This window comes from Crassostrea angulata, chromosome 7 (genome assembly GCF_025612915.1).
Source record: "Crassostrea angulata isolate pt1a10 chromosome 7, ASM2561291v2, whole genome shotgun sequence".
In the NCBI taxonomy this organism is placed as follows: Eukaryota; Metazoa; Mollusca; class Bivalvia; order Ostreida; family Ostreidae; genus Magallana; species Magallana angulata.
This window is the reverse complement of record NC_069117.1, coordinates 3,625,786-3,653,066: the sequence shown is the minus strand read 5'-3', so window position 1 is coordinate 3,653,066 and position 27,281 is coordinate 3,625,786. Positions and strand designations below refer to the sequence as shown.

Sequence of the window (27,281 nt, the reverse complement as noted above, 5' to 3'; positions counted from 1 at the left end):
CGATTGTCAGTTAAGAGAACTGTAAACAACAGTCAAAACATCTCTACTTGTACATCCTACTTGTACGTGTACAATACTATAGAATAGACGAACAAAAAATGGTCGTAGTGGAATTTGACCGTGTGAACTTGAATACATGGCATTTACAAAAATTTAATAAGTATGTTTTATAATACATACTATGTCAAATTGAAAAAGTCCCTAACGTCATAACATTATTCTATAGGATAAAGATGTTGATGAATTAAAGATAAATGTCCCTTTATAATCCCTGGAATAATAAATAAGTATTCAATGTTCTAGGAGTTGAATGTGACTTTTACTCCCGCAAAATCAAATCCACAAATCTTTTAATATTCGTTCAATAGGGGTAGGCAAAAGAACAATAGAAAATTAAATACACACTTGTAGTTCCCTGGTCGGGAGAATGAATGTGTATTGAGCCGGTAACAGTGTTCTGTGGCCATTGTCCCTATACAACCCAGAAAGTGCACCCTGTGCAGATTGTGTTGTCTGGATAGCAGGTGCTCGGCGCGCCACGAATATGGTAAGTTCTGTGTGAATTACATTTCATATAAAGTGGACAAGGGATTTTTCAACGCTTGTTTTTTTAATATTTTATTTTATTATTATTTGTGAATTTCTTTCAATATGAATATTTCAAATATTAATCTAGAATATGAAATAAATTGTTATTTTATTTCAAAATAAAACTAAGGGTATTTGATTTAAAACAAAAAAAGATATGGGTGAATTAGGTAAATCTGTTTAATGCATAATGAGTAGAGAACTTACGATTACATTGGCGGTGTTGCTAGCTTTCATTGAAAAATAAAATTAAATAATGTTTGTGAAAACTATCCTCAGATTTAGTTTTATTATACGTGTATCCGTTTTTGCTTATGACAGGCTCACGAGAGTAATCAACTAGTTAAATATGAGTATTTGAAAATTAAAACATAAAATTACTACGTGTTTAGTAAGTATATATATATATATATATATATATATATATATATATATATATATATATATATATATATATATATATATATATATATATATTTGTTAATAGCAAAGGCATATAGATTTTTTTCAATTTTTTAATTTAATTTACTTTGTTAATTTCTTAAGTTGTACACTAGCTGTGGTTTGTTAGAAATTTATTTGATTTTAAGTACTCAGAAAATATAATTCAACATAATGCACAATTTATTTTTTCCCAATGCAGTAACACAGTCATAAATCTTTAATAATCCCTGCAATATTCATTACACAGTAAAACCCTAAAAGAAAACGATTGAGTGATTTTAAAAACTTGGCACATGGACGAAAATGAAACCTATTGTTGTGCTTTAGGTCACGATTTTAAATACACTACAAACGATTTTTGTAAAGCAGCGGGTGTGGACTGTTATAAATCGAACAATAACAGTGCTTTACTTACCTATGTACATATCTACCTGTACGCGAGATTATCTCTCTCCGTGCAGAATACAGTAGGGCTTTCAAATATTGAAATGTTATGAGCTGAGTGGGGTTTAATTTCTTTATCAGTAAAATACTCCAGTCTAGAGTTCCTGGTAAAAACTCATTTGGGGAACCTCTCATTTGATCCTTTTTTCTGTAAAAGCCGTCAAATTAACTCGTGTTCCAAAGGAATTTTTGTCCCGAGCTGAGATTCAATGAGGTTAAATGAGTTGTTAAGCCTTATTGGCAACTTAATTATGAACAGGGTTTGTTCAAGTTGCTTCATCAATCTTCCAAACAACCGGTCCTTTATGAAGACTAATAGATGAATCGATGGGCAAAATTGATTTACACATTAGAAACGTACATGAGGTCCATAGAGAGACCCTCGTCCAAAAGTACCTCCGGTTAATGATTAAATACTTATGACGTTTCTTTAAACCAAATTGGTTAAATCTCGTATCTAAAACAAAATGAAAACAAATCATTACTTGGTACCTTATATCTACATCGTGTAACGTTACTACTGATTTGGACACATTTGGGTATAAGACATATATTCTCTCAGGACTACCCCCTACCATACCAGAAATGCGTCACGATTTTTTTGGCTACTGCACTGGACGCCTGGAGTTTGACTTATCCTGCTGTGCAGTGGTTGATCACGAGCAGTGCACTCCTGGGGACGTCAACATTCGTAATGACTAACCCCTTTATGATGCATAAGTGCCTCTTCTGAGACTGCAGTCAGTTTGTTTTTCAAGTCACCCGCTCCTTGACAAAGTTCGATTATTTTTCTTATCATGTAATAAGATTACGTTAGCAAAACTTATCTACCGGGTACTTTTATAAGGGGTTTGTGTCTGCATATCAAGACCAATGTACCGATAAGAAGAGAGTTCCTCGGTTGTCTCCAGCTACCCTGGTAAACTATAAGGTGTAGGTTTTATTCTGTATAAGAACGGTATTTATTTCTCACGGTTATTAATTTCTGGTGATTTTAAATGGGGTAAAATATTTCAATTAGGAATGGCTAAACAATGCCAAAAGTTCATGTCTCTTGGAAAGATGAATTTTTGAAATTTAAAAGACATTCGCAGATCCGTGATAATGGGTTAAATGAAGTTATATTAGGTAATGAAGCGTTTAAAGATTATTAAAAGGAATCAATAGCAGAAACCCTCAAAACCTTCTCATACTAAAAATAAAAATTATAGGCATAAAATTATGAATAAAGATATGAAGTATAAAGAGATTTTCCCGCATTGTGTCGCATATCTAGACATGGCGTTTGTGATATGGCTGAAATAATATTTAAATATTGTTTAAATGATTAGCACCTTTGATTTTATTCAAATGGAAGCAAATGTCAACATATCGGTTTACGTTGGTCTTTTATTATCGCTGACGTGCAGATGGAATGCCTTCTTTAAAAAGGGACCGGTGCTGGAGAAATTCCAGGAGAGATCCAACTTCTCTCGAATGTTCTGTAAATAAGTAAACCGATCTGGCCACAAATCTAACATCATTTGTAAAATAGTTTTCATAACGATCAGGTGTGAAAAAACAACCACTGTTATCCGATTCAGATCTTTAAAATTTCAATTTTAGTAAGAAGGGATAACTGAATATGTAATAAAATTGATGTCCGTCCCATACTGTATTTTTAGCTTCGTGTATTCATTTACCGGGAGGTGTCGTGCTTGGACATAGGAATTTGTTTAAGAGAATTAGTTTTCATCAAAACTCACGTAAAAATCGATTTCTAAACAAGGGATTGCCGATAAGTTTTGAAATTATGTACCTAGCTGAAAGATCAACGTTTTCATCCGATTTTGAAATCAATTGAATTTGTAATGCGCCCCATTACATCAACATGTCTTTGACGAAGGTTCGTAAAGTTTGGCTTAGGTCAACACTTCGGTCCATTACAAGCACAATTCTGTGGGCTTAGAACGTCGAGTCAAACAGGCTTTCTAACAGCCTGATGAAATAAAAGTTTCCTGAACAATAAGATGAGATTTAGTGGAGATCTCGCCGATTTTCAATTAGATAAAACTCAAACATGGTTAATACCCTGCTCTGTATACAGATTGAGAAATGAACGGTGTCATTTAAACGTCAATTTTACATGGACGTGTTAGGGTTTTTATTAATTAAATACTTTAAACACAATATAATTGCTTTAAAAATTACCTCAAATCTCTTAAACATAATCTTTGAAGTTAGCTAACTTTCTATTGCAATACCAATGTATTTTCTCTAGCCTTGAATTAATACAATTTATAACTTGAATTGCAGCCAAGGTTATAAAGAATAAATAATCCGACGAAATAGAAGAATAGAAAAATGAATAAGACTTCCTTGCCGTTCAATAAACCAATACGCTTCTGTAAGCAGTGCAGTGTATGCCAATGCGCCAAGTCCCGCTCTCGTAGACCCGAGATCTCGAAAGACCCAGTCAATTTGGCGAACACAGTGAGAGCGCACTTATCGGGAAAGTCTGGAAATGTGGTTAAATGCCCCGTGTGTCTTACCAGCATTATCGTAGAGTCTGTGGACCAAGCCATAGAGTACAAGAGAGCAGACCCTGATATGGATGAGTATGTTTTCCCGAGGCTGAGCTTCTCTTCAGACAATGGTTACGTGAGTATCTGTCATTCATGTGATACCGGCGAGGCTGAGGTTAAATGTATCGAGTGTAACCAGAAGCTCTGTTTTGACTGTGTGCGGACTCATCTTCGTACGAAAGCCACAAAGCGGCACCATGTCACTGGGATCGTGGATCCTGACTCCACACCGACCCATTCCAGGTCCCCCTCCCCAGTGCGGATAAACCCAAGGACTCGCACCCCTTCACCCACCCGGAATGGCCGTGGTAGGTCTAAGTCGCCTATCCGAAACGGCAGGACTAGATCGCCTTCTCCAATTAGGAACGGACGAAGTAGAACACCTTCACCAAAGCGAAACTTCCATTTCAACGTGGTCAGAAAAAGCGTGTCGCCAAAAAGGAACGACAGCACGAGAAGCGGCTCTCCCAAACGGAGCACTGGGAGTGATGTTCCGTATGGGTCGTACTGTACCGACTCCGGCGTGGAGGACTCGCTCTCTCCCATTTCACCATTTGAGAGTTATTCGTTCACTCCAAACCACGTCACGTTCAATACGCGATTGTCACACCTGACAATGGAGGATGCTTACCAGAGAGGGAACTCTCCTCGCGCCAGCGAGAGGAAGCAGTTTGATTTTAAACCGGTGAGAAATTCATTTAGCAGCTGGAAAAATGACTTTAACCAAATCACGATGTTTGAACTACCGAGTTATGTTCTAGCAATGTGCTCAGGCTCGCGAGACCAGTGCTGGATTTCGGAGGCAAAGTCGTCAGCGATACACCTGTATAATGTCGACGGAAAGCACGTAAAGAGCGTGGAAATCTACAACGAAGTGAGGGATATGGTGGTGAACAAGGCAACCGACGAACTGTTTGTCTCCTGTTTCCCCAGCAAGCACATAAAGGTCGTGAACTCCGTAGGAGAAGTTGAAACGTTCGCGACGTCATCGCTTCATCCTGCAGGGATTAGCGTTAACAGCCATGGCGATATCATTGTCTGCGCCGTCGAAGACCTGCGAAGACGGTACAAACCGGAACACAAAAATTGCTTGCAAGTGTACAGCAAAGAGGGTCGGCTGAAACGCGAAATAGAACGCGATGTAAATGGCGACAAAATCTTTGCCTATCCTGAATACATCGATGTCAACATCAATGGTGACATGATTATTTCCGACATTGAGAGAGAGCACGTGGTTATCCTTAACAACGATGGAAAGGTCAGACTTGTGTATAAAGGGCCGCCAAAAGGAACCCTGGACAAACCGTTTGACCCGCGTGACGTCAAATGCGACAAAGACGGGAACATTGTCGTCTGTGACATCAACAACAACTCTCTTCATCTACTGGACATTAATGGCGCCTTTATTCGCTTGCTTCTTTCAGAGGAAAATGGTCTCTACTGGCCGGACGTTGTTGCTATTGACAACCGAGGTCACATCTGGGTACGGGAGCTATGGCAACACACCGTCAAAATTTTTAAAAACGTGTGAAAAATTGCTGACTGTGATATTTAGTATGCAGGATTATCCATTGTGTATTGCGGAATGGGGTCATAGTGATTAACTTGAGAGGATTAGAAATAATTTGCAGTATTATTTGTTACCTGTTCCATGTTTTGGGATTTCTTGCCGTATGACCAGTGATCATTGTGTAATGTCGAAGTTCCTGATTTTTTTTTATCTATAGCAGTCATTTATTGATCGATATAAGAAAGAAATCACTGTTCAATTTAAAGGGTATAAAAATGTTCCGGCAATTCGTAAACCAAGCAACCAATTGAGCCCTCCTTCATATCGTCGTAATTTACTTGCTTCTTTTTTGTCATGTCGATATTGGTAATGAAACTTTTGAAGTTTGATGCAATTGGCAATAAAACCCCAGTTCTCGGAATAATGACAGACAATTCAACAAAGAACTAAATAGAAGCCCTGAATAGTAAGCGTTCATCCTGTTTATCTGTATTGTTCGCGTTCGTGTATTATTTTCTTTTCAATTATTTATTTCGAATTCTCTTCTTTTTTCGTGCGTTAGAGACAGGCTGGCTTCAACAAACATTTCAATAACGTTATGGGTGACAAAAAGATATGAAAACCCTTTTAGTGAAAATTATTGTGAGGCTTACAAAGGGTTTTGTTAAATTGAAAATTAAAAGCTTTTATGTATACTAGTTAAACCAAGCCTTTTAATTTTGCTATGTATACGATTAGATCGAATTCACGTGTCAAAACGTAAAGTGCCTTGTATAAAAGTAGCGATCAATTATACCCAGTATGAATTAAAGTATGATGGCATTCCACAGTATCAGTAATATGTAATATTGGGTGATATTTAGAGGTTAAAGGTATGATGATTTATCTCGATGAAATATGTGACAAAAAACGGACCAAAATTTCTATAACTTCTTTCATATGAAAGGAGAAGGTTAATATGAAAGACACGAATGAGAGGAGTGTGGATACAAGGTTGAGAATTATATCTTCATAATAATTAAGCATTGATGGACCATCAATGTCGATGATGATGTATTTTCATAAAAACTTGGAGAGCAAAATTGATATGGCATGTTTGAAAGGTGCTAATTTTTCATTTTATTGAATACGATTTAAATGTCGTATTATGTGTATTCAGGCAGGTGGATAGGTTATCGCAAGTGTTTAGAAGGTAGAAATAGCTGTAGATAAATGAAAATGTTGGGGTTTGAATTCCTGTATTTACTCTGTTAGACACGACAGTCCAATTTCTTGCAGAGAATCTTAACTCTTGTTTGATTGCCAACTGCTTGGGACAACTTTCCGATTGAATAGAGAGCTACTGACAAGCCTTATTACACGTGTCTGTACACTAAGAATTGGCATGAGGATCAGGCAGAGTAAAGAACGTTCACTCCCGGAGTATTCTGAGGGTCTACACAGAAATAAATGTCCAATTTACCTGTGTTATTGGAGCTGTGGGGTCAATGTCCACACATAATAGTGTTTCTTCTATACGCATGCACAAGTTACGTTGTTGTTCCTGGAGGGCCCCTGTTGAATTAATATACCCCCCCCCACCCCCTTCCACCACCGTCCGACATTCTGCCCAGTCATCCGAGATTCATAAATATTTATAACTTAATGTTTTTTATTTATTTATATGTACGAGTATTTAATAGTTTGTTGTTGTTTATTTATTGGTAAGTGTTATCAGAAATTTTGTTTTAACAATTATTCTACGATTAGGTTTGTTATATATAAAACTTTTTTTTAATAAATTTTATTATGATCAATCGAACAGAAAAGATCAGTATTATATAGTGTCGTTTTGAACTGCTTATTTATTTGTTTATTTCCTCTATTTTTCCTGTATGCACATCGTTATGTGATGCGTACAGTTGCTACGTGTTACGTGAATAAAGTAATGTGTACACCACCACAGCGACATATGTCTTATTTAGTGCATGATATTGTTATTCGTACGTGTACGTATATGATTGTTAAATTTATTTTACACGCATTGTTGTATTCATTTCTGTTATTGACTGACCCCAGAAAGGTCCCATTTTAGTCATCTGTTTTCATTTCTGTGACAATGTCAATAAAACTATCAGACGGTGTTGTTTTTTCAATGTATTCAGTTGTAATCCTGATCAGGCATCGATTAGATACTGATCGGTCACTGCCTGACACATCTAGGTGAAGACGAATTATAATTCAATCAACTTCAATGATTTAGACATATGAAAAAAGAAAAATGAATGGTCATTTATTTAAGAGGTCAGTCGTTGTTCATGTTATTTCACTCTGATTAACCACACACCACGAGTTAAATCATGTATTATTGTGATCGACGTTGTGTCCATATGAGGCATCCGGCAAATGCTTCCGCGTGCGCACACATTGCGCTTGCTTAAGTAGTTCTTATAAAAACTTGAAGTTTGGTTTAGTATTTATATAACATTTTACTCAGTTTTATTTCAATTCATCTACCTTAAGAGATGCAAACATACATAAAATACAGTTCGACCTGTTAATTCAAGAATGCATATATTTTGTCTCACGCGTAAGAATTTCGATCGAAAGATTCATTCAGGAATGCAGTTGACCTCGATGAACTGACCTCAATCATAAGATGATGCTCCATGAACTGACCTCGATCTATTGATGTTGCATAATAGTAGCTAGGAAGACGGCTTGATTTATAAACAAGGTTACGTTATAATGCGACCTCAATAGCAAGTTTGGATGGCATTCAATGTTTTTCAGTCGCAGTGTTAATGCTCTTTGAAGAGCCCTAGCTACTCAGTACTCTGAAGAAGAAGAAGATACATTAACATTTAATAAAACTAGATATATTTAAGGAGTTTACGAACGGCTTTCCCCAAACTTATTTCAAAATTAAATTTGTTGACAGTAAATAATGATGAAATTATGGTGTACAGATTCAAAATATTCTATATTTTGTAAAAATACAGTACTTTTAAAATTATTTTACATCAAACTGATCATATGTTGAATGCCTCTAGCTATCAATATATCATTATTGCCGATCATTCCTTTAAAAGGAATACTTGTTTAATTTTTTAATGCACTGTCATGTGTTTTGCCTCAAACAAAAATAACGCTCTTTCATTGGATTAGATGCCCCGTCACGTGATCTCCGTCTAAATTTCTGAAGACGGCGAGTTGCATTAGACGGCAATGTCATTTTCATTGCATTTCTTTCTTATGTATATACATTAAATATACCAAATTTTTTTGGTCTTCTGATAAAGATTTGTTACTGACTATCTACGGTTTGTTAGGCTGTTAGCGTTCATTGAAGGCGAGGCGAGTAAGTTAAGATATGTTACATATGTAAGTGATGTAAGTGATGTAGTTTATAGAAGGTTAAATAAACACTCCTATGATTTTTTTTTGCAATTTTGGTTTTAATTTAAAGTATGCATTCAATAGCTACCCAATTTAAACGAGCATAGGCTAGATTGGGAGAGTTTACGCTTTATAAATCGCGAAGCAGCATTCGATTCCCTAGTGTTTCGCATACCCTATGCAAAATTCAATGAACGATAGCTCGTACTTGTACTATGCTGTGTAATCGTGTTAAAAAATCCAGGCCTGTAAATTATTAATATTCAATCGTGTTAGTGTGTGAGACTGAGTATGAATGTGTGTAATTCTGATTGTGTAATATATTAAACTTGGGCATAAACACTTTAGGATTTGACTCATTCTCTTCGTATGGTGCAAATTTTGCAGCTTGATTGTTTAAAATGATTTTGTTAACACATCTGACATGTTCCAAATCGACAAATGTAAAGTTTACAAAATTGTCGAATTTTGACACTACCTCATATGACAAACAGGCACGTAGCATCAGGGGGGGCCAGGGGGGGGGGGCCTGGCCCCCCCACTTTTTCTCGCAGCAACAATTTTTTTTAAAATTTACATATAAAAAATTGAATTATCATAGAGTTGGCCCCCCCACTTTTTTCGGAGTATGTAAAAAATTGATATGAAAATAAGGAAATAAGGAATGAAATTGAAGGATTTTGAAGATTTTGGAAAAGTTTAAATTTACTTTTTTTTTTTTTTTTTTTTTTTTTTTTTTGCTTGTCAAGATTTTTTGGATGAGTCTGGCCCCCCCACTTTCAAAAACGATGCTACGTGCCTGACAAATGCTTGCTCCGGGAAAAGGCATTCCAATATCGCCGGAATGGACCAAAATAAACATGATAATATTCAGTCAGGGACGTATATACGTTCCTAATTCAGTGTAACGGTTATAATAAGCTTTTGATGTCGATAATCCTTTTATGGGTCAAAAATATCATTTTAGAAGATATTGAATTATGATTGAAACTGGACAAAACAAGAAGAGGTGCATGTACGTAAAAATTGATGCCATGTACCATTGTATATACAAATGGTTGGAGTGAATAAACGGATTGAATTGGCGCTAATTTTTGCAAAGAAATGCCTGATATTTAAGGGACTTGGACACGATTTGACTTAAAATTTTCGAATTTATTTTTCCATTTTCAATGTTTATACTCATAAATAAAGAAGTTTATAATGCTATGTCAAAATTTAAAAGTCAAATATCAAATTATAAGCAAGATACAGAGTTCATAATTCTTTGTTTTGTAAACAAACTAAGCTCAATATGTCATTTATGGGAGTGATTTTATTCAACTCTCCTATGCAGTTACTCAGGCAAACCGAAAGTGAAACAGTGTTTCGACCTAAGCACTTGTAAATCAACACCGCTGACAACGTTTAGTTCTAATCAATAAATTCGATGTAATGAGATCTTAAGCATTGTTTTTCAAGGAAACTAATTTAGAGATACCTTGTAAATAGTAAGATTTTAAATGGTACATGGACGAACAATTTAGATATTTTTTGAAGTCGTACATTTTATGTATTCCTACGCCAGAGTTCAATATATGTCACGACAGCCGTCGTGTGTCTAATCAGTCAAGCAAGAGAACAACAATAAGTATTTACAATCTTTATCTATACACATAAAATCAATAAAAACAAATATACACATTCACACACACACAAAAAATATTAACAAAAAAAAATGTTCCTAATATCTGATTCTTCAATGTCCTATGGTGATATATTGGACAGCAGTGTCCCTCCAGTGTTCCTCCAATGTGTCCTCCTTCGGTACCACGTCCTAAGATGACGGCTTCCGTCCACCGGCTTCCAGCGTAGTAAGTGAATACTCGAAGGAGGTTACACGGGTGGTAAGATGTTCAATACCGGAACACTGGTGACTATGGCCGAATCATTACCGGGACATTGCTGGAGCCTTGCTGGAACCTTTTAATTATATATAAATAACAATATTTTCAAGTAAACGTTACACTGTCACAATATACTTATTTACCTAATTACCGTAACTGCACGCCATACAACCACACCGAACAATACTCGCTCTACAATACCGTTAAGTGTATCAGACCCCTTAACGTATCAAACACTGTCACAGTTAAGCGTATAAGACCTCTTAACATGCAATATAGTTAAGTGTATAAGACCCCTTAACATCACAAAACAGTCAATGTATGACCAATAACGCCTTATAAGACTACAAAATATAAACTCACAAATAAACTAGCAAACCACGCTTCTCACACAAACGCACCATAATTCTACGGTAAATAAACAAGTATGTAAAACGTTAACACGAAAATACTATCGAACACGTATAAGAACAGTTACCTAAAGTCTTAAATATTACAAACAAGACTAAAGTATAAGGAAAAACGAACTTACCCCTAATGGAGATGGTTACCGTAAAAAATACGCTTAGCTATACATCGTGCTACTACTGCAGTGCGTGCTAATGGACCCCGGCTCACTGACCAAAAAACATGGGTATTTATAGCATCAAAGTAAACAAATAGAACCGTCCGAGTATAGCCCAATATTGACTAATACCTGAATTGATAAAATTTGAGGCACCAAAAAGGACATGAACATAGATTTAAAATCAGAGGTACCCTACAGGAAAATAGTAAGAATGAATAAATCTATTGATTGTGACAATATCTCCCTATCCAAGAAAGTTTTATAAACTTTTGAGAAAAAAAACACAATCAATAAAATAAATGTCAAGAAAATATACACAAAATGTACTGTAACATATTTACAGTCTACTTAGACAGTCTGCACCGACGTTCTCAGAACCTTTAATTGCGATGATCCGGAATCTGTACGGTTGCAATAACAATGCCCACCTCATTAAACGAGCATTAGATACCTTGGCGTGGCTTAGATAAACCAGAGGTTGGTGGTCGGTCTCCAGTAGGAACTCTTTTCCATATGAATACCTTTGGAACTTCTGGACCGCCCAGACTATGGCATTATGATAACATTCCTTCTCGATCGTAGAGTAGGACAACTAATGCGACTTCAGCTTCTGGCTAGCGTATAAAACTAGATATGTCTCAAATCCAGTACAGTTTCCCAGTGCTGCAATTTTGTAACCCGGTTACACAAGGATGAGAAATGATGATCCTTATGAAGAGTCAAAAAAGAATCAGGTATATCTTAGATAAGGTGAATCGTTTAAAAAAAACTTATACAAATTTGTATAAAAGAGGGAAGACCATTGTTTTAGAAAAATCTCCGAAACAGGGTTACAAGGGTTACGAGGGTTACAGACCCTTATTTCTATATAAATCTCTGTTCTGAAACAGGGTTACAAGGGTTACGAGGGTTACAGACCCTTCTTTATATACTAAGCTCTGTTCTGAAACAGGGTTACAAGGGTTACGAGGGTTACAGACCCTTGTTTATATACTAAGCTCTGTTCTGAAACAGGGTTACAAGGGTTACGAGGGTTACAGAACCTTGTTTCTATATAAATCTCTGTTCTGAAACAGGTTTACAGACCCTTATTTCTATATAAATCTCTGTTCTGAAACAGGTTTACAGACCCTTGTTTATATACTAAGCTCTGTTCTGAAACAGGGTTACAAGGGTTCTGAGGGTTACAAACCCTTGTTTCTATACTAAGCTATGCTATTAGACAGGATTACAAGGGTTATGAGGCAAACAGACCTTTTTTTATACATATCTATGCTCTAAGACAGGGTACAAGGATTATAGGAGACCATAGTATCTTATTTAATTGTATTCATCTGAACCATTGAAAGAGTTACTAACTTTTGATTCATACTGTCCATTTCATTTCATTTCACTTAGCACTTTACAGTAAAGTTTATGTGTAGCATTTGTATGATTTGAATTTCAAACAAATATGTGGTAGCGAAAATTTCCATAAACTTGGAATGTTAATTAACATATACTACATATTTTTTTTTTTGACAAATTGAAAATATTTAATTTTCTACAAAGATAACATTTCATTTCATAATTATATCATCATCTGAGTTCATATCACTTTCATTGATTAATCTCTAGAAATATTCTTTGACTCTTTTAAATTTCTTTTTCATGAAGTAAAAATCAAACTGTTATAAAAAAAAATCCAACATGAATTTTAATTAGCGCCTCTACTTTATCTCTTCAATATGCATGATTCCAATATTTAAAAAAAATACCTGCTTAAAATTTCATTACTTTTCATTGCATTTATATATAAATAATTGCTAAATGGTTAAATTAAATGGGTCATTGTTCTGCTGTGACCTTTCTCCATTGTTTTTATGTTTCTTCAGTATTAGTATACTGTGTATAGATGGTTAATCAAAAGTGTCTATTGATATCTTTATTTCATCAGAATTCTTTGATACAACCACTTTGAGTCTCCTTTTACCCACTTTTAAAGATTGATATGTCAAAGTGTTTTGCAGTCAGCTTTTTGTTGATATCTTTCATCCATTATCTATCATTCCACTATACATGTGACAAAATACAATAGAAATAATTGTATCAAAGAAGAAACATGTGCTGTATATTTTATTATACAAAATTGCTCGGCATGCCATATAACATACAAACACAACAGAATCAGTTAAATTAAAATTGTTGAATAAATAGAAATGTTTAAAATACATTTTAAATATAATAAAATTAATGCTCTTCCAATCAACAATAACTGAAATATAGATAAATGACTGTTTACATACACATGTTAACATTACGAGTAACAATAACTCGTACATAGTGAACTGTAAATAAAAAATGAACATCAACAATATTAAATCCAATCAACATGAACAGAATCATAAGCAGTTAATATGATATGTATTCTGATAATGATCTGTTCATGTTAATTCATTTGGTAAATCTAAAAAAATCATAACGTTTTTGATTGTTACAAACAGAATTTGTCACAAAAGGTCATAATTCCAGAATAAGGGGTAAGGGTGATTCCAGCACACTCAGTGGCAATGTCTGCAGTTCCAGGGATTTCCTCCGATGGTCTTGTACGCCTGTACGGAGATCCCTGCACAACTCCGATGGTACCACTGCTGGCATGCATCGCAGCAAAGCCAAAGGAGACCTCTTCTCCCTTTCTTCCCACAAGTGGCACAAAGGTCCTTAAAAAAAACACCATATTTTACTAATTTGGCACACTCTCATCTAAATCAGCATTTAAATCAAATCCTACGTTTTTCACCTATTTGATTTCTCTATTTTAATTATTTAATCTATTCAATAACATGGGTGTACCTCCAAGTAAAGGCACTAAAGATAAAAATTAAGATTGATATGCTCGGAATAAATTATTGATGATGACATAATGTTTCATTTATAATAGAATTTCTATACATAGTTCGCCATATACACACATTCCTATATTTTTATAGCTATACTGAGTACAAGACTAAAATGAATAAAATGGATAACAACATTTTCTGATATGCCAATTAAACTCGATCTGCTTTATTATATACTTATTTATGGAATAAGAAATCATTCTTTGAGGTGATAAGTTAAGTCCAGAGTGTGGTCAAATCCAATAAATTAAGCCTGAAGGGCTTTATGCTAGATTCGACCATGCTTTAACCAAAATTATCGCCTCATAATAATGACACCTCATTACTTGGTTATATTTTCAATTTCTACACTTTAAAACAACATTTGAAAAGCACTATGATTTTATGTAGCACATGCAATGTATTACTATGCGGCGCAGCCAATACCATTTCTCGCTTATATTATAGGACATGCCCATTTTGTGTTGCTCATCTTTTATAAAATTATTGGGCTATAGGCTTCAAAATTGATTTGTAAAGTTTTCACTAACAAAGACAGTTGAAAATGTAAATATTGTATAATTAGGCTTTTAGAATGTGTTTTCATTAAATAGTGATCTCTCACATCAAATTGATCTAAACATTCATTATGTTAGTGGAAGCATTAGCATACTTACACTCATCGGTACCCTCTGAACAGACTCCAGAGGCAGTCTGGGTGGGGAGGGGAGGGGCTCATCTGCTTGAGGTCCTTCTTCTAATGGGGTGCCCATGTCTACTGTCATATTCCCCATCATTTCAATGAATGGTGGGGGTGGAAAATCATTCGAGATGGACTCATTTAGTGATGGTAGAGGTGGTGGTGGTGGAGGGAGGTCACCCATGTCAAAAGAATCCTGTTCCGTGTCCGGGGTATCTACTACAGAGAATTATTATATTCGTTAAATTTTCTTCAGAGTTTAACTATTATGAAGATCAATAGCTCATGTTACTTCAATATTAAAGTGTCACTTCTAGATTAGGTGTCTCTAATCAATTTGCATTGTTATCATTCCATTTAAAAGAATTGTCTTGGTGATTTAATTTTGAGCCCAACTGTATATAATTATAATTTCAAATCATGTTACCATTGTCCTCGATCTCTGGGAAGGTTGTTTCCTTCACTCTGGTTTCTTCCACTTCATCGTCAGATTCTACAATAACAAAAAAATGGATATCAATGATTTGTACATGCTTTGCTTTTAGTAAAAAAATGTGCAATATCGAGGAGTTGTATGAAAAATCTCAAAATTATTTTCTATTCAATAGAAAGTTACACAGTAACTTGTTGCTAGCGGTAGGAAGCAACACAAGAACTTTCTCGCCTTCTTTCATGTCTCGCTGTCTCGCCCGTTTGTTGTAGTAGGTGCGATATCTCTGTGACGATTTCTGCAGATTCTCTTTGGCTAACTCACATGTTGACTGAAGACGATCTTTTAAATCTACAACATACTGATAAGTTGTTTTAATATCAGGATCTGTTACCTCTTTTGTCCATAGCTCACGAAGAATTCGCATTGGACCTCTGACGGTGTGACCATAAACCAATTCAAAAGGTGAAAATCCAAGACTTTCTTGGGTGGTGTCACGATAGGCAAACAGCGCTGCAGACAAATATATGTCCCAGTCCTAAGGGCGCTCAGCACAGAGTCGTCTTAACATCTGCTTCAGCGTGCCGTTAAAACGCTCGACCAATTCGTTGCACATGGGGTGGTACGGTGTTGTCGTCAGTTGTCGAAATGAAAGTACGACTTGTCTCAGCTATCAGCTCCGAAGTAAACTGGCTGCCCATATCAGTTGGCATCTCGACAGGTATTCCAAGTCTACAAAAGATTTCAACAAGAGCCTCTGCAACTCTTTCAGCTTCTATACCTTTTAGCACCACTGCCTCTGGGTATCGTGAAGCAAAGTCTTCCAGGGTTAAGATGTACCGGTTCCCTCGGTCCGTTGCTGGTTGAATAGGGCCGACCAGATCTACAGCAACACGTTTAAAAGGTTCATCAATTAATGGCATCTTACCCAAAGGTACTTTTGTAGTCCTACCGTTTGGAGTTGTCCTCTGACAAATGTCGCATGACTGACAAAATCGCCTCACATCTGACTGCACTCCCGGCCAGTAGAATTCTGCTAATACTCTGTCAATCGTTCTGCTAATGCCTAGGTGTCCTGACATCGGAGCTTCGTGTGCGAGGGTTAAGACTTTCGTCCTGAATTTCTTAGGAACAATTAACTGTGTGAGCTTTTTGCCATTTTTAACATTAGAAGATTGACAAGTTCGATAAATCATACCTTTATTCTTTATGAAATGAACTTTGGTGTCTGCATCTGTATCCTTTCCCACTAAACCACGAATCTTTTCCAGAGTAGCATTTTCTTCTTGTTCTCGTAATATGTCGACTGGACTCACGCTAGAATCAATAATAGAATCAACACAAATTGGTTTAGTCTTTTTACCAACATGGCGAGCTTGTTGTCTAGTTAACACTGCATTGGCGGTACTTGGACTCCACCTCATATCTGGATCTTTTGGATGTCTTGCGTCTGGAATATTTCCTATGATTACATCGTACAAAAGGTTATTTAAAGCTGACATGAATTCATAAAAGCATTTGATCGCCATATTAGATTTGATCGCTCCTCTACTGCCACTGGGGTATTTATACCGGTTGAGAAAGTTACGGTCGGTTGCTTTCCAATCGAAGCATTCAGGTTGCATGGACTTCTAAATGCATGAACTACACATTGTAGTAAAATGTTTGTTGTAAAGAATCAAGAAAACCACAAACAATGAAAAACAAAATAATTTTATTTTGTTAAAGGATTTCCAAGATATCTTTATTATTTTCCACAGACAGTACTTCCTTACTTCCAATTCACATCGAACACGTGTGTCGTTCATACAGAGTGACTAACGTCTGCGTCAGCACTACATCCAACACAGTAGATAAATGATAGTAAATCCAAGAAAGTAAAAACGTAACATCGTTTCCATCCGTCCCTACAAAACCGCTCCATTTCTAAAATCCATGTGATCATTGACATTGCTCGATCTGCCACAGTGTGTTGTTTGCGCATGTGCGATGTTATAACATACACAAGATAAACGGTCCACAATTATCGAGGAATTTTAAAAGTAACTGCACCTGGATTTCTGTCTGTCTTGTTTCGTCGTTCATTGGATATATCTTGCTAGTGCAGTGGTTGTCATTTTATTTTTCTTCAAAACGCATTTTTACAAGTCTTTTCGTCAAGGTAACGTGTTCTGGTGTATGAAATTCCTGAATGCGGTGAAGCATGAATAGTGTTCTCAGCCTTATATAGGGGGTGTGTAGCGATGAGCAGAACAATAGAAATCGACAACTAATATGGCGGTAGTCGGAGATAAAAGGGAAATAATGCGTATTTATGAATTCATGTCAGCTTTAAACACCATGCTTCAACTTCTCCTATAAAGTAAGGTGTATCAATACTCCCGCACGCAACTGGTACTTTTATCTTGGATCCATCTGCAAGAACACACTCTCGACACTTGCCAGTCAACTGTGAATCACAAATCAAGTCTTTACGAACCACTACACCGTTACAACCCGTGTCTCTTAACACACTAACTGAATGTTCATTTAGTCTACCATCACAAGTAGGCATGTTCTCTAAAGCAGCTGTCACATTGCAAGAAGATGTACTAACTAAACCATCAGTCTTTGGATTCGAGACAGACGTTGTTGTAGTTACGGAAGTAAATGCTGAACATTTACCTGGTGTTTGGTAGGGATGTCCGCTCCGCGAATCTTCTCTAGGTCGTGAACGTTGCTGTGGACACTGGAATGAAGCATGTCCTATCTTGGAACATTTGTAACAGCGTACCTGTTTTTTTGTTGTTGCTGCATCTTTCGTACTTTTCTGTTCCTTCTGGTCTCTCTGTATATTTGGTGATCCGTTCCTTGGTTCAGTAGTAGACTCTTTCCTGCCAGAAAGTACTAACGAAATATTTACATGACGGGCCTCTTTATATTGATCAGCTAGCCTACACATCAATGTCTTTGGGTATACGTTCTTTCAAAAACAATAATAAATCTCTGTTGCACATTGAAAGAAATTGATCCCGAAGCACAAGATCATACAATCCGTCGAAGGTATTAGACACTCTACCAAGTGCTATCCATCTATTTAAATAACTTCCAAGACGAACAGAAAATTGAGAGAAAGTCTCACCTGATTCAGGTCGACACATACGAAATCGTTGACGAAATCCGTCCTCTGTTCTTTCAAATCGTTTCAACAGCGATGTTTTCAGAGCATCATAGTTGAGAGCTTGTTCCTGAGGCAGCAAAGCATAAACATCGAGGGCTCGACCACGAAACAGTGCGCTGAGATTGACTGCCCATGTATCTGGTTTCCACTTCTGTGCCTCTGCATATCGCTCGAACCGCCGAAGGTAAGAATCTATGCCATCTTTAACTTCGTCAAAAAATGGCATCTTAGGAATTTTAGCAGATGAATAACTTGCAATATCAACCTTTGTCTCTTTGAACTGTTGCTCTAAATGAAAAATAGTAGCACGGTACTTACTCTCAAGCTCCGCTTTACCTTGTTCTTCCTGCATCTTAATTCTATCCATCTCTAGAGTCTGCTTCTTCAACTCGTACTCCCTCGCTTCCCTTTCCCGTTCTCTCTCTGCAGCTCGTAACTCCCGATAGTGTGCTTGCTGATCTCGTATGAACTTCTGGAGATCTGATCCCTTGAGTTCAAATTTCTGTCCGTGTTCCGTTAATTCTTGTAACGTTGGTTGGTCCATCTTAATATACTCAAACAAGAGGCCCATGGGCCACATCGCTCACCTGAACAACAGTTCCTTGTAACATTCTATTTCATAGCATATGTTATTTCTATTTTAAACTTTAAACCCCTTTCTGGGCCCCAAGTATTGGTCCGGGGTTTATGGTTGGCTTTAACAACTACACTATTTGAGAACCCTTGCATTGTAATCTCACAAACTGTAGCATTGTAGTTCTCAAGAAGAAAATTTTTAAAAATGTTCCATATATATTTCTTTGTTAAACTTTGAACCCCACTTGGGGCCTCAGTATTAGTCTGGGGGTCTTGGGGCCCCAGTATTAGTCCGGGGGTCACGATTTTACCAATTTAGAATCTACAATAGCCAATGATGCTTGCATAGTAATCTCACAAACTGTTGCACTGTAGTTCTTGAGAAGAAGATTTTTAAACATGTTCCCTATATATTTCTATGTTAATTTTGAACCCCTTCTTGGGCCCCAATATTAGTCTGGGGGTCACGGCTTCCACAATTTAGAAACTTTACAATTTGAGAATGCTTGCATAGTAATCTCACAAATTGAAACATTGTAGTTCTCCTCCATAAGATTTTTAAACATGTTCCCTCCTATCTTTGTATGTGTAAGTAAGTATTAGATCGCTTCTATAATTTAAATTGTTTACTATTTGAGGATCCAAGTAAAGTAATCTCACAAAGAATGACATTGTAGTTCTCGAGAAGATTTTTTAAAAACATGTTTCCTATATATTTCTATGTTAAACTTTGAACCCCTCTTGATGCCCCAGTATTACGGTAGTCCGGGGGTCATGATTTTAACACTTTAGAATCTACAATTGCCAAGGATGTATGCATAGTAATATCCCAAACTGTTGCAATGTAGTTCTTGAGAAGAAGATTTTTAAACATTTTTCTTATATATGTTAAACTGGGGCCCCAGATTTTGCCCGGGGGTCACAATTTTTACAATTTAGAATCTTCACTATACATACAAGCTTATGTATAAATATTTGCATTTCTGGTGCAGTGGTTCTTGAGAGGAAGATTTTTAAAACATGTATCATATATATTTCTATGTTAATCTTTGAACCCCGTTTGGAGCCTCATATTTAGTACAGGGGTCATGATTTTTATAATTCTGAATCTTCACTATACATACAAGCTTTTGTATAAATATTGGCATTTCTGGTGCAGTGGTTCTTGAGAAGAAGATTTTTAAACAATTTTCCTACATATTTCTATGTTTAAGTTGTAGTCCGGCCTGCCTGGGACCCCAGTTTTGGTTTGGGGGTCACAATTTTTTCTAATTTAGAATCTTCACTATATATACAAGCTTTTGTGTAAACGTTAGCTTTTCTGGTGCAGTGGTTCTTGAGAAGATGATTTTTAAACATTTATCCTATGGTTTTCTATGTTAAACTTTGAACCCGCCTGGGGCCCCGGTTTTGGTCCGGGGGTCACAATTTTTACAATTTAAAATTTTCACTATACATAAAAGCTTTTGTGTGAATATTGGCTTTTATTAAATTTGGCCCAGAGGTTTTTGAGAAGAAGTCAAAAATGTGAAAAGTTTACAGACGGACGGACAGACGGACGGACGGACAGACGACGGACAACGGGTGATCAGAAAAGCTCACTTGAACGTTCGGTTCAGGTGAGCTAAAAATATATCAACTACACAATCAAATGTTAATAAATATTTCAAACAAAAATGTACTTATCCTCTAAACACTCCAAGAAAAAATATAACCATACACAAGGCAACGGTACCGTTCTCCACCGGGGTTCCATACAATTTCTAGCTACCTTAAATGAAAAAAAAATCATATTGGATACTTCAAAAACTAATTGACAATAACAAAATGACCATTATTTGCTGACTGATTAGACATATTAATCCCACTTCTGACACCAATTTGTCACGACAGTCGTCGTGTGTCTAATCAGTCAAGCAAGAGAACAACAATAAGTATTTACAATCTTTATCTATACACATAAAATCAATAAATTTACAAATATACACATTCACACACACAAAAAAATATTAACAAAAAAAATGTTCCTAATATCTGATTCTTCAATGTCCTATGGTGATATATTGGACAGCAGTGTCCCTCCAGTGTTCCTCCAATGTGTCCTCCTTCGGTACCACGTCCTAAGATGACGGCTTCCGTCCACCGGCTTCCAGCGTAGTAAGTGAATACTCGAAGGAGGTTACACGGGTGTTAAGATGTTCAATACCGGAACACTGGTGACTATGGCCGAATCATCACCGGGACATTGCTGGAGCCTTGCTGGAACCTTTTAATTATATATAAATAACAATATTTTCAATTAAACGTTACACTGTCACAATATACTTATTTACCTAATTACCGTAACTGCACGCCATACAATCACACCGAACAATACTCGCTCTACAATACCGTTAAGTGTATCAGACCCCTTAACGTATCAAACACTGTCACAGTTAAGCGTATAAGTATGGTGGCATAAATCTGCCACCACTTGTTAGATAATTATGTTAACTTCTCATATGATAATGTCGACTTGTCAGATATTTATGTCAACTTGTCAGATCTTTATGTTGACTTGTCAGAAAATAACCATAGTGACTAGAAACTCAATATTTTGTTGTAAAAGAGTGTTAGTGCCACTAACTGCCATTTACTTGTCATCATTATTTCATATAAGTCGAAATAAATATCTGAAAAGTTTACATAATCATATGACAAGTCGACATAAAGATCTGACAAGTTAACATAATTATCTGTCAAGTCGACATAAAGATCTGACAAGTTAACATAATTATCTGTCAAGTCGACATAAAGATCTGACAAGTTAACATTATTATCTGACAGAAAAAATAATATGGCCACTAGTTTAAACAATATTATCATTCATATTGTATGTCGACTTGTCAGATAATGAGGTTGTCTTGTCTGATGTTTTGTCGTCTTGTCAAATAATTATGTCGACTTGTCAGATAATTATGTCGACTTGTCAAATAATTATATCGACTTAAAAAATGATTATGTCGACTTGTCAGAAAATATTATTTCAAATGGATGACACAAATTGGGCGTGGAAAGGTTAAAGTGTTGAATTCTTAAACACGTGAATAAGTGACAAGTTGACTTAAAGAACTGACAAGTGAACATAATTATCAAACAAGTCGACATCAAGATCGGACAAGTCGACATAATTATCTGACAAGTGGTGGCAGATCTATGCCACCATATATAAGACCTCTTAACATGCAATATAGTTTTAAAAAGTGTATAAGACCCCTTAACATCACAAAACAGTCAATGTATGACCAAAAACGCCTTATAAGACTATAAAATATAAACTCACAAATAAACTAGCAAACCACGCTTGTCACACAAACGCACCATAATTCTACGGTAAATAAACAAGTATGTAAAAAGTTAACACGAAAATACTATCGAACACGTATAAGAACAGTTACCTAAAGTCTTAAATATTACAAACAAGACTAAAGTATAAGGAAAAACGAACTTACCCCTAATGGAGATGGTTACCGTAAAAAATACGCTTAGCTATACATCGTGCTACTACTGCAGTGCGTGCTAATGGACCCCGGCTCACTGACCAAAAAACATGGGTATTTATAGCATCAAAGTAAACAAATAGAACCGTCCGAGTATAGTCCAATATTGACCAATACCTGAATTGATAAAATTTGAGGCACCAAAAAGGATATGAACATAGAATAAAAATCAGAGGTATCCTACAGGAAAATAGTAAGCATGAATAAATCTATTGATTGTGACAATATAGTCTCGTCCAACCAGACGCTCGGCTGTCTCCGTAAATCTCCGACAAGCAGAGAGACTCTGGTTGAACGATACTAGAGTTCAATTTTGCTTGGATCCATACAATTACTCATAACAATTTCGATTACTGATACGTAGTTTGATGGAATAATTCTTTGAATATTACTCAACATGATTGATATTGGATTTTCACGAAATTCCTGTCGGAGAATTCATACTATAAAAATATGTGCGTAATTCAAATACTTATAAGAATTTACTTGCCATGCAAAATAACATATCGTTGATTTTAAAATAAATAATTATCGATAAAATCAACTCCCGACAGTACTTCAGTACTTTGATTTACATATGTGTTGTATTGGTGTAAGTTTCAATCAAAAATATCTTTCTTTTGTTTATAATAGTATAAATTTATGAAGATATTGAATTAGTTTAAATTGTTTTTTACATGTCAAATTGTATAAGAAATGGTAATTTTCTACATTACATTTTTGGTAAACAACTATAAGACTCGAGCTTTGTTTACATAACAACCAATTCTTACCTCTGTATCTCGCTTGTAACTTGACATTAACATTCAATATTTTGGTCAATCAAAATGCACCAGTTAACCATTTTATACATAAAAAATAAAAATAAAATTTTTGATCTTAAATCGTGTCCAAGTCCCTTTAATATCTCTAAAAAGTAACTCTAACACTGACATGTAATTTAAACTGGAAATATAAGTGAATACATACTTTTTTCTGAAAATGAAATGGATTAAGAAATTTCCGATGGATTGAGATGGTTATACTCTAAGCACCACGGGGTTTAGAGACCGCCTCGAGGCCCCATTTGGCTTAACAGTGCTTAAGAAAATAAACTCCATGAAATCATCCGATCATTTAGAATAGATAGAACATCAAAATTAAAAAAAAATACTTCAGGATTATAACTTCAAATAGATTTTTAAAAATGCTAAAAAAATGTTATAAATGCTTCTCGTAATTAGTCCTAATCATGATTTGTTTCTTATATGACCTTTTCTATTTAGCATAGACGCCGCGCGTTCTCTTTGCTGGAGAGTTGTTGACATGGTTTATTAAGGCTAGAAATTATATGCAAATTTCCATGTACATACCTTACCAAAACCATTTGACGCTCAACATAATGGCAGGACTTGCCATACTGCAGTGTACCTTGATGTTGAAATAGATAGGGACGAGATACTTTACAAATAATGAATTTTACATGTATCGTTTTTCTATCGATTGGACCCCCCCCCTTTCCATATTGCTGGATCCGCCTCTGGTCTGGACAATGATTTTTTATTTAAAAATAAGATTGCTTTGAGAATTTTGCTTTGAGCTTGACCTATAACTTCAATTTTCCAGCTGGCATAGGACTTTTAATTGAATCTCATAACATCCTATTACTTACAGGCGTTTGTGTTCAACCTGAACAAATGGAATATAATCGATCTGCTTTGACCTTCACATTGACTTGGTTTAACATTAGTTCAAAAGCTGTTAAAGTGCAGTGTGGGCCAAGTAGAAAATATATCTGCACTTAATGAGATTTTTGTGCGATTCGATATGACCTTGACCTACCAACATCAATCAAGGTCACTGCATATCCTTTGATCAACGACACCCTGTGGGTGGAGTATGAGCCAGATTGGACAGAACAGAGAGAATATAAGCTCCTTCCAAGAATTTTTCATAATTCTGCTCAGACGTAAACCTTTAACCTAGGAACATGTTTCGAGGTCATTGAACACTCTTTACCCAAAGGCACTCTGTGGGTGAAGTACAAGCCAAATTTGGACCAAGGGGAGAGAAGATAGGCTCTGGACAAGAGGTCTTGGAAAGACTAATCACTAGTTTAGGGCAACCACATAGCAGGACCCTAATGTAATAATTATCCAAGTTACAAAATTAAACATAATGAAGTCCCGTCTTTTTGACAAAAATATATAATTGTGAACTTTTCAGCAAATCCAAAATCCTAACTACCGGTACTATGAAACTAAGTCTTCAAATGGAAATTCCATTAAGAAATTAAATTTAAATTCCAAATGAATTTCACAGCTTTCTTCTGATGCCTTCTATTAACTTCAGAACAAGAACATGTAAACTTTTTACAATTTTTTTTAATTATCCAAATACAAATCGAGGAACAAAAAAAGATCTGCCAATGCAGCAACAGCATTAAAGTCCCATATAGAGAACATCCAGCGGTCAATTTCACCATCTCCCTGGATGCCCAATCACAAGACATGATGATGACGTTGATGAATTTACTGATGATGATGAAAATGTGAGTGTTCTGCTGTCCCCTGTGTGAAATGCCATACGACATGTGAAGCCTAAACGACTCGTTACGCTTCACATTATTTCTTCTTCCTCTTCTTTTGTCTCTCTCTTCTTCTTCTTCAACTTTAGGGGGTTGTAGTTGCATGTTTTTCACACAGAGTCTTTTTCCAATCCCAATTTATACTTGAAATGTGAAGGGGGGCTTTCTACTTTGATCTGGAATAAAACAAGCGAGATGAGATACTAACTAAACAATAAATTAAAGTGTTTTATAAATAAAAAATCTAAGAATTATCAGTGATACTAATTTTTGAAAATGAAAGCAGTGCTGGTCTTGTTCAATGCTCATTGATTATGGAGAGAAACTATTTTATTTCATTCAATTTCATCCTCATTTTAAAATATATTTCCAAAAAAAAAAAAAAAAAAACCCCGAAAAGCTTTGTTAATTGCAACTAGTGCTGAAACGAATGAATTGTAAATTTCTAATATTCAAATGGATATTCAGCATTCAAGATTCTGTCAGATTTTTTCATGCCTGTGTGCAGCGCTGTAAACTATACAGCATCGTGTTAATTTGTTAACATATAACCCATAACTTCAAATGACACCAAATTGAGGTGGAAGCGAGGTTTGCTTATCTATATTGAAAAATATGATCGTACAATGGCTTAAAATTTTATAAATATCATATAGGAATCATTCTTTGAGCATTATTAGGTGATAATTTAGCTCGGGGTGTGATCAAATCTATCATAAAGTCCTTTGGGCTTTATTGGATTTGATCACGCCCTGACCAAAATTGTCACCTCACAATACTCAAAGAATGATTCCTTACTTATATTTATAAAATAAATGCGCAACCTAATCAATCATCTAGAAGGCAAACTCCCTTCAGCAGTATGATAATTTTTATTTTATCGTATCAAATCTCAAAATTCTGAACTGATTCTGCCATACTGGTTTACATCGAAGGAGGCAAACATTCTGGATATTAATATGACTAATGTATTAATCGCAGAAATATTGAAATGATTTGTTAAATATGTTTGAGTGAGTGCATGCGGGTAAGGAATGATAATATCAAAAGGTACATCAAAAGTTTTTTTAAAGATACAACTTCTTTAAAAAATTTTTTACACAAGACATTTCTGGAATCAAAGTCTTTACTGGTTTATCAAACATTGCAGAAAGCACTGGATTGATTGCGTATCCGTCTAAGGAGTCAGGACTGCAATGTCATATTAAAGACATAATAGATTGCGGTTTATTATTTTTTTTGGTATCAATAGAATAAAAAAAAAGGGTCCCCTAATTCAATGGATATTAAATGTTAAATCCAGCTGACATGTTTATGCAGTCTGCACATGCAATTTATTACCATAGTCTTACTAGCTATCAAACATAAATACTGCTTAGTAGATGACGTATACGAATATTCAAATGTTGATTTATGGTGTTCATTTCAGCTCTAATTGCAACTGATATAATGTTAATATAAAAATGCTGCTGTGCATGCTTATGTTTGTGTCCATTTCAGCTTATGAGCAAGATTCAAAGAAAACCATCGCACAAATCTTCTCTCCTCGATAAATTTTTGAATTATTAACTAAGTTAACCAAGTCTGATAAGACCTCCTTTGCTTATATGGTCTCATAATACAGCCCATAGGGTTCATAAAAGTTATTCAGATTCCAACTTCAAAGGATGAAAATGAGAGAGTCTTAAAGACAATAGAACTATAGTCTGTCCCTAGTTATTGCTTCCATCAATTTTTGATGATTTTTAATAAATCTGTGAAAGAAATACAATTGAAATCAATGAAAGGGAATATATCCAAGATATCTTCATTGAACAATTATCCCTTTTCACTCTTAAAATTTCACAGGAACGAAAACAATTTTCTTACGGAGATTTTAACGGGAAATGCTTACATATTTTCTCCATTCGGAATACACTCCGAATACATCGCACAATTTTTTAACGTTATCATCCGTGCTTATTAATGGCTGATGCAATGCAAAATCTCCATAGACTGTCAATTTTTGGTTGTGTATTGAAACCTGAAGCGGTAGAGGGGGCGTTTCAAAACAGACAATCTGGACATTTT

The 27,281-nt window shown here is 35.6% G+C and overlaps 1 protein-coding gene and 1 long non-coding RNA gene across 4 annotated transcripts; one reads left to right on the top strand and one right to left on the bottom strand.

The window, feature by feature from the left end:
• The first annotated feature begins 403 nt into the window (after positions 1–403).
• Positions 404–7,671, top strand: LOC128155854 (uncharacterized). Of its 3 annotated transcripts, none has more exons than XM_052817731.1 (2): positions 404–547; positions 3,772–7,671. In XM_052817731.1, the coding sequence occupies exon 2, from the start codon at positions 3,820–3,822 to the stop codon at positions 5,569–5,571; it is 1,752 nt and encodes a 583-aa protein (XP_052673691.1). In that variant the 5' UTR covers positions 404–547; positions 3,772–3,819; the 3' UTR covers positions 5,572–7,671. The 3 variants fall into 3 exon arrangements, with proteins under 3 accessions (XP_052673691.1, XP_052673693.1, XP_052673692.1); XM_052817733.1 differs by lacking the exon at positions 404–547 and adding an exon at positions 2,392–2,407; XM_052817732.1 differs by lacking the exon at positions 404–547 and adding an exon at positions 3,343–3,361.
• Positions 7,672–10,557: 2,886 nt separating this feature from the next.
• LOC128192591 (uncharacterized) lies at positions 10,558–11,480 on the bottom strand. Its single transcript, XR_008244557.1, has 2 exons — positions 11,347–11,480; positions 10,558–10,890 (listed from the first exon to the last, which is right to left on the bottom strand). It is a non-coding gene; the product is annotated as an uncharacterized LOC128192591 (long non-coding RNA).
• Positions 11,481–27,281: the final 15,801 nt, after the last annotated feature.

What these genes read in the sequence shown, in the direction of transcription:
- LOC128155854 (XM_052817731.1), top strand. Translation starts at nt 3,820, where the DNA reads ATGAATAAGACTTCCTTGCCGTTCAATAAACCAATACGCTTCTGTAAG.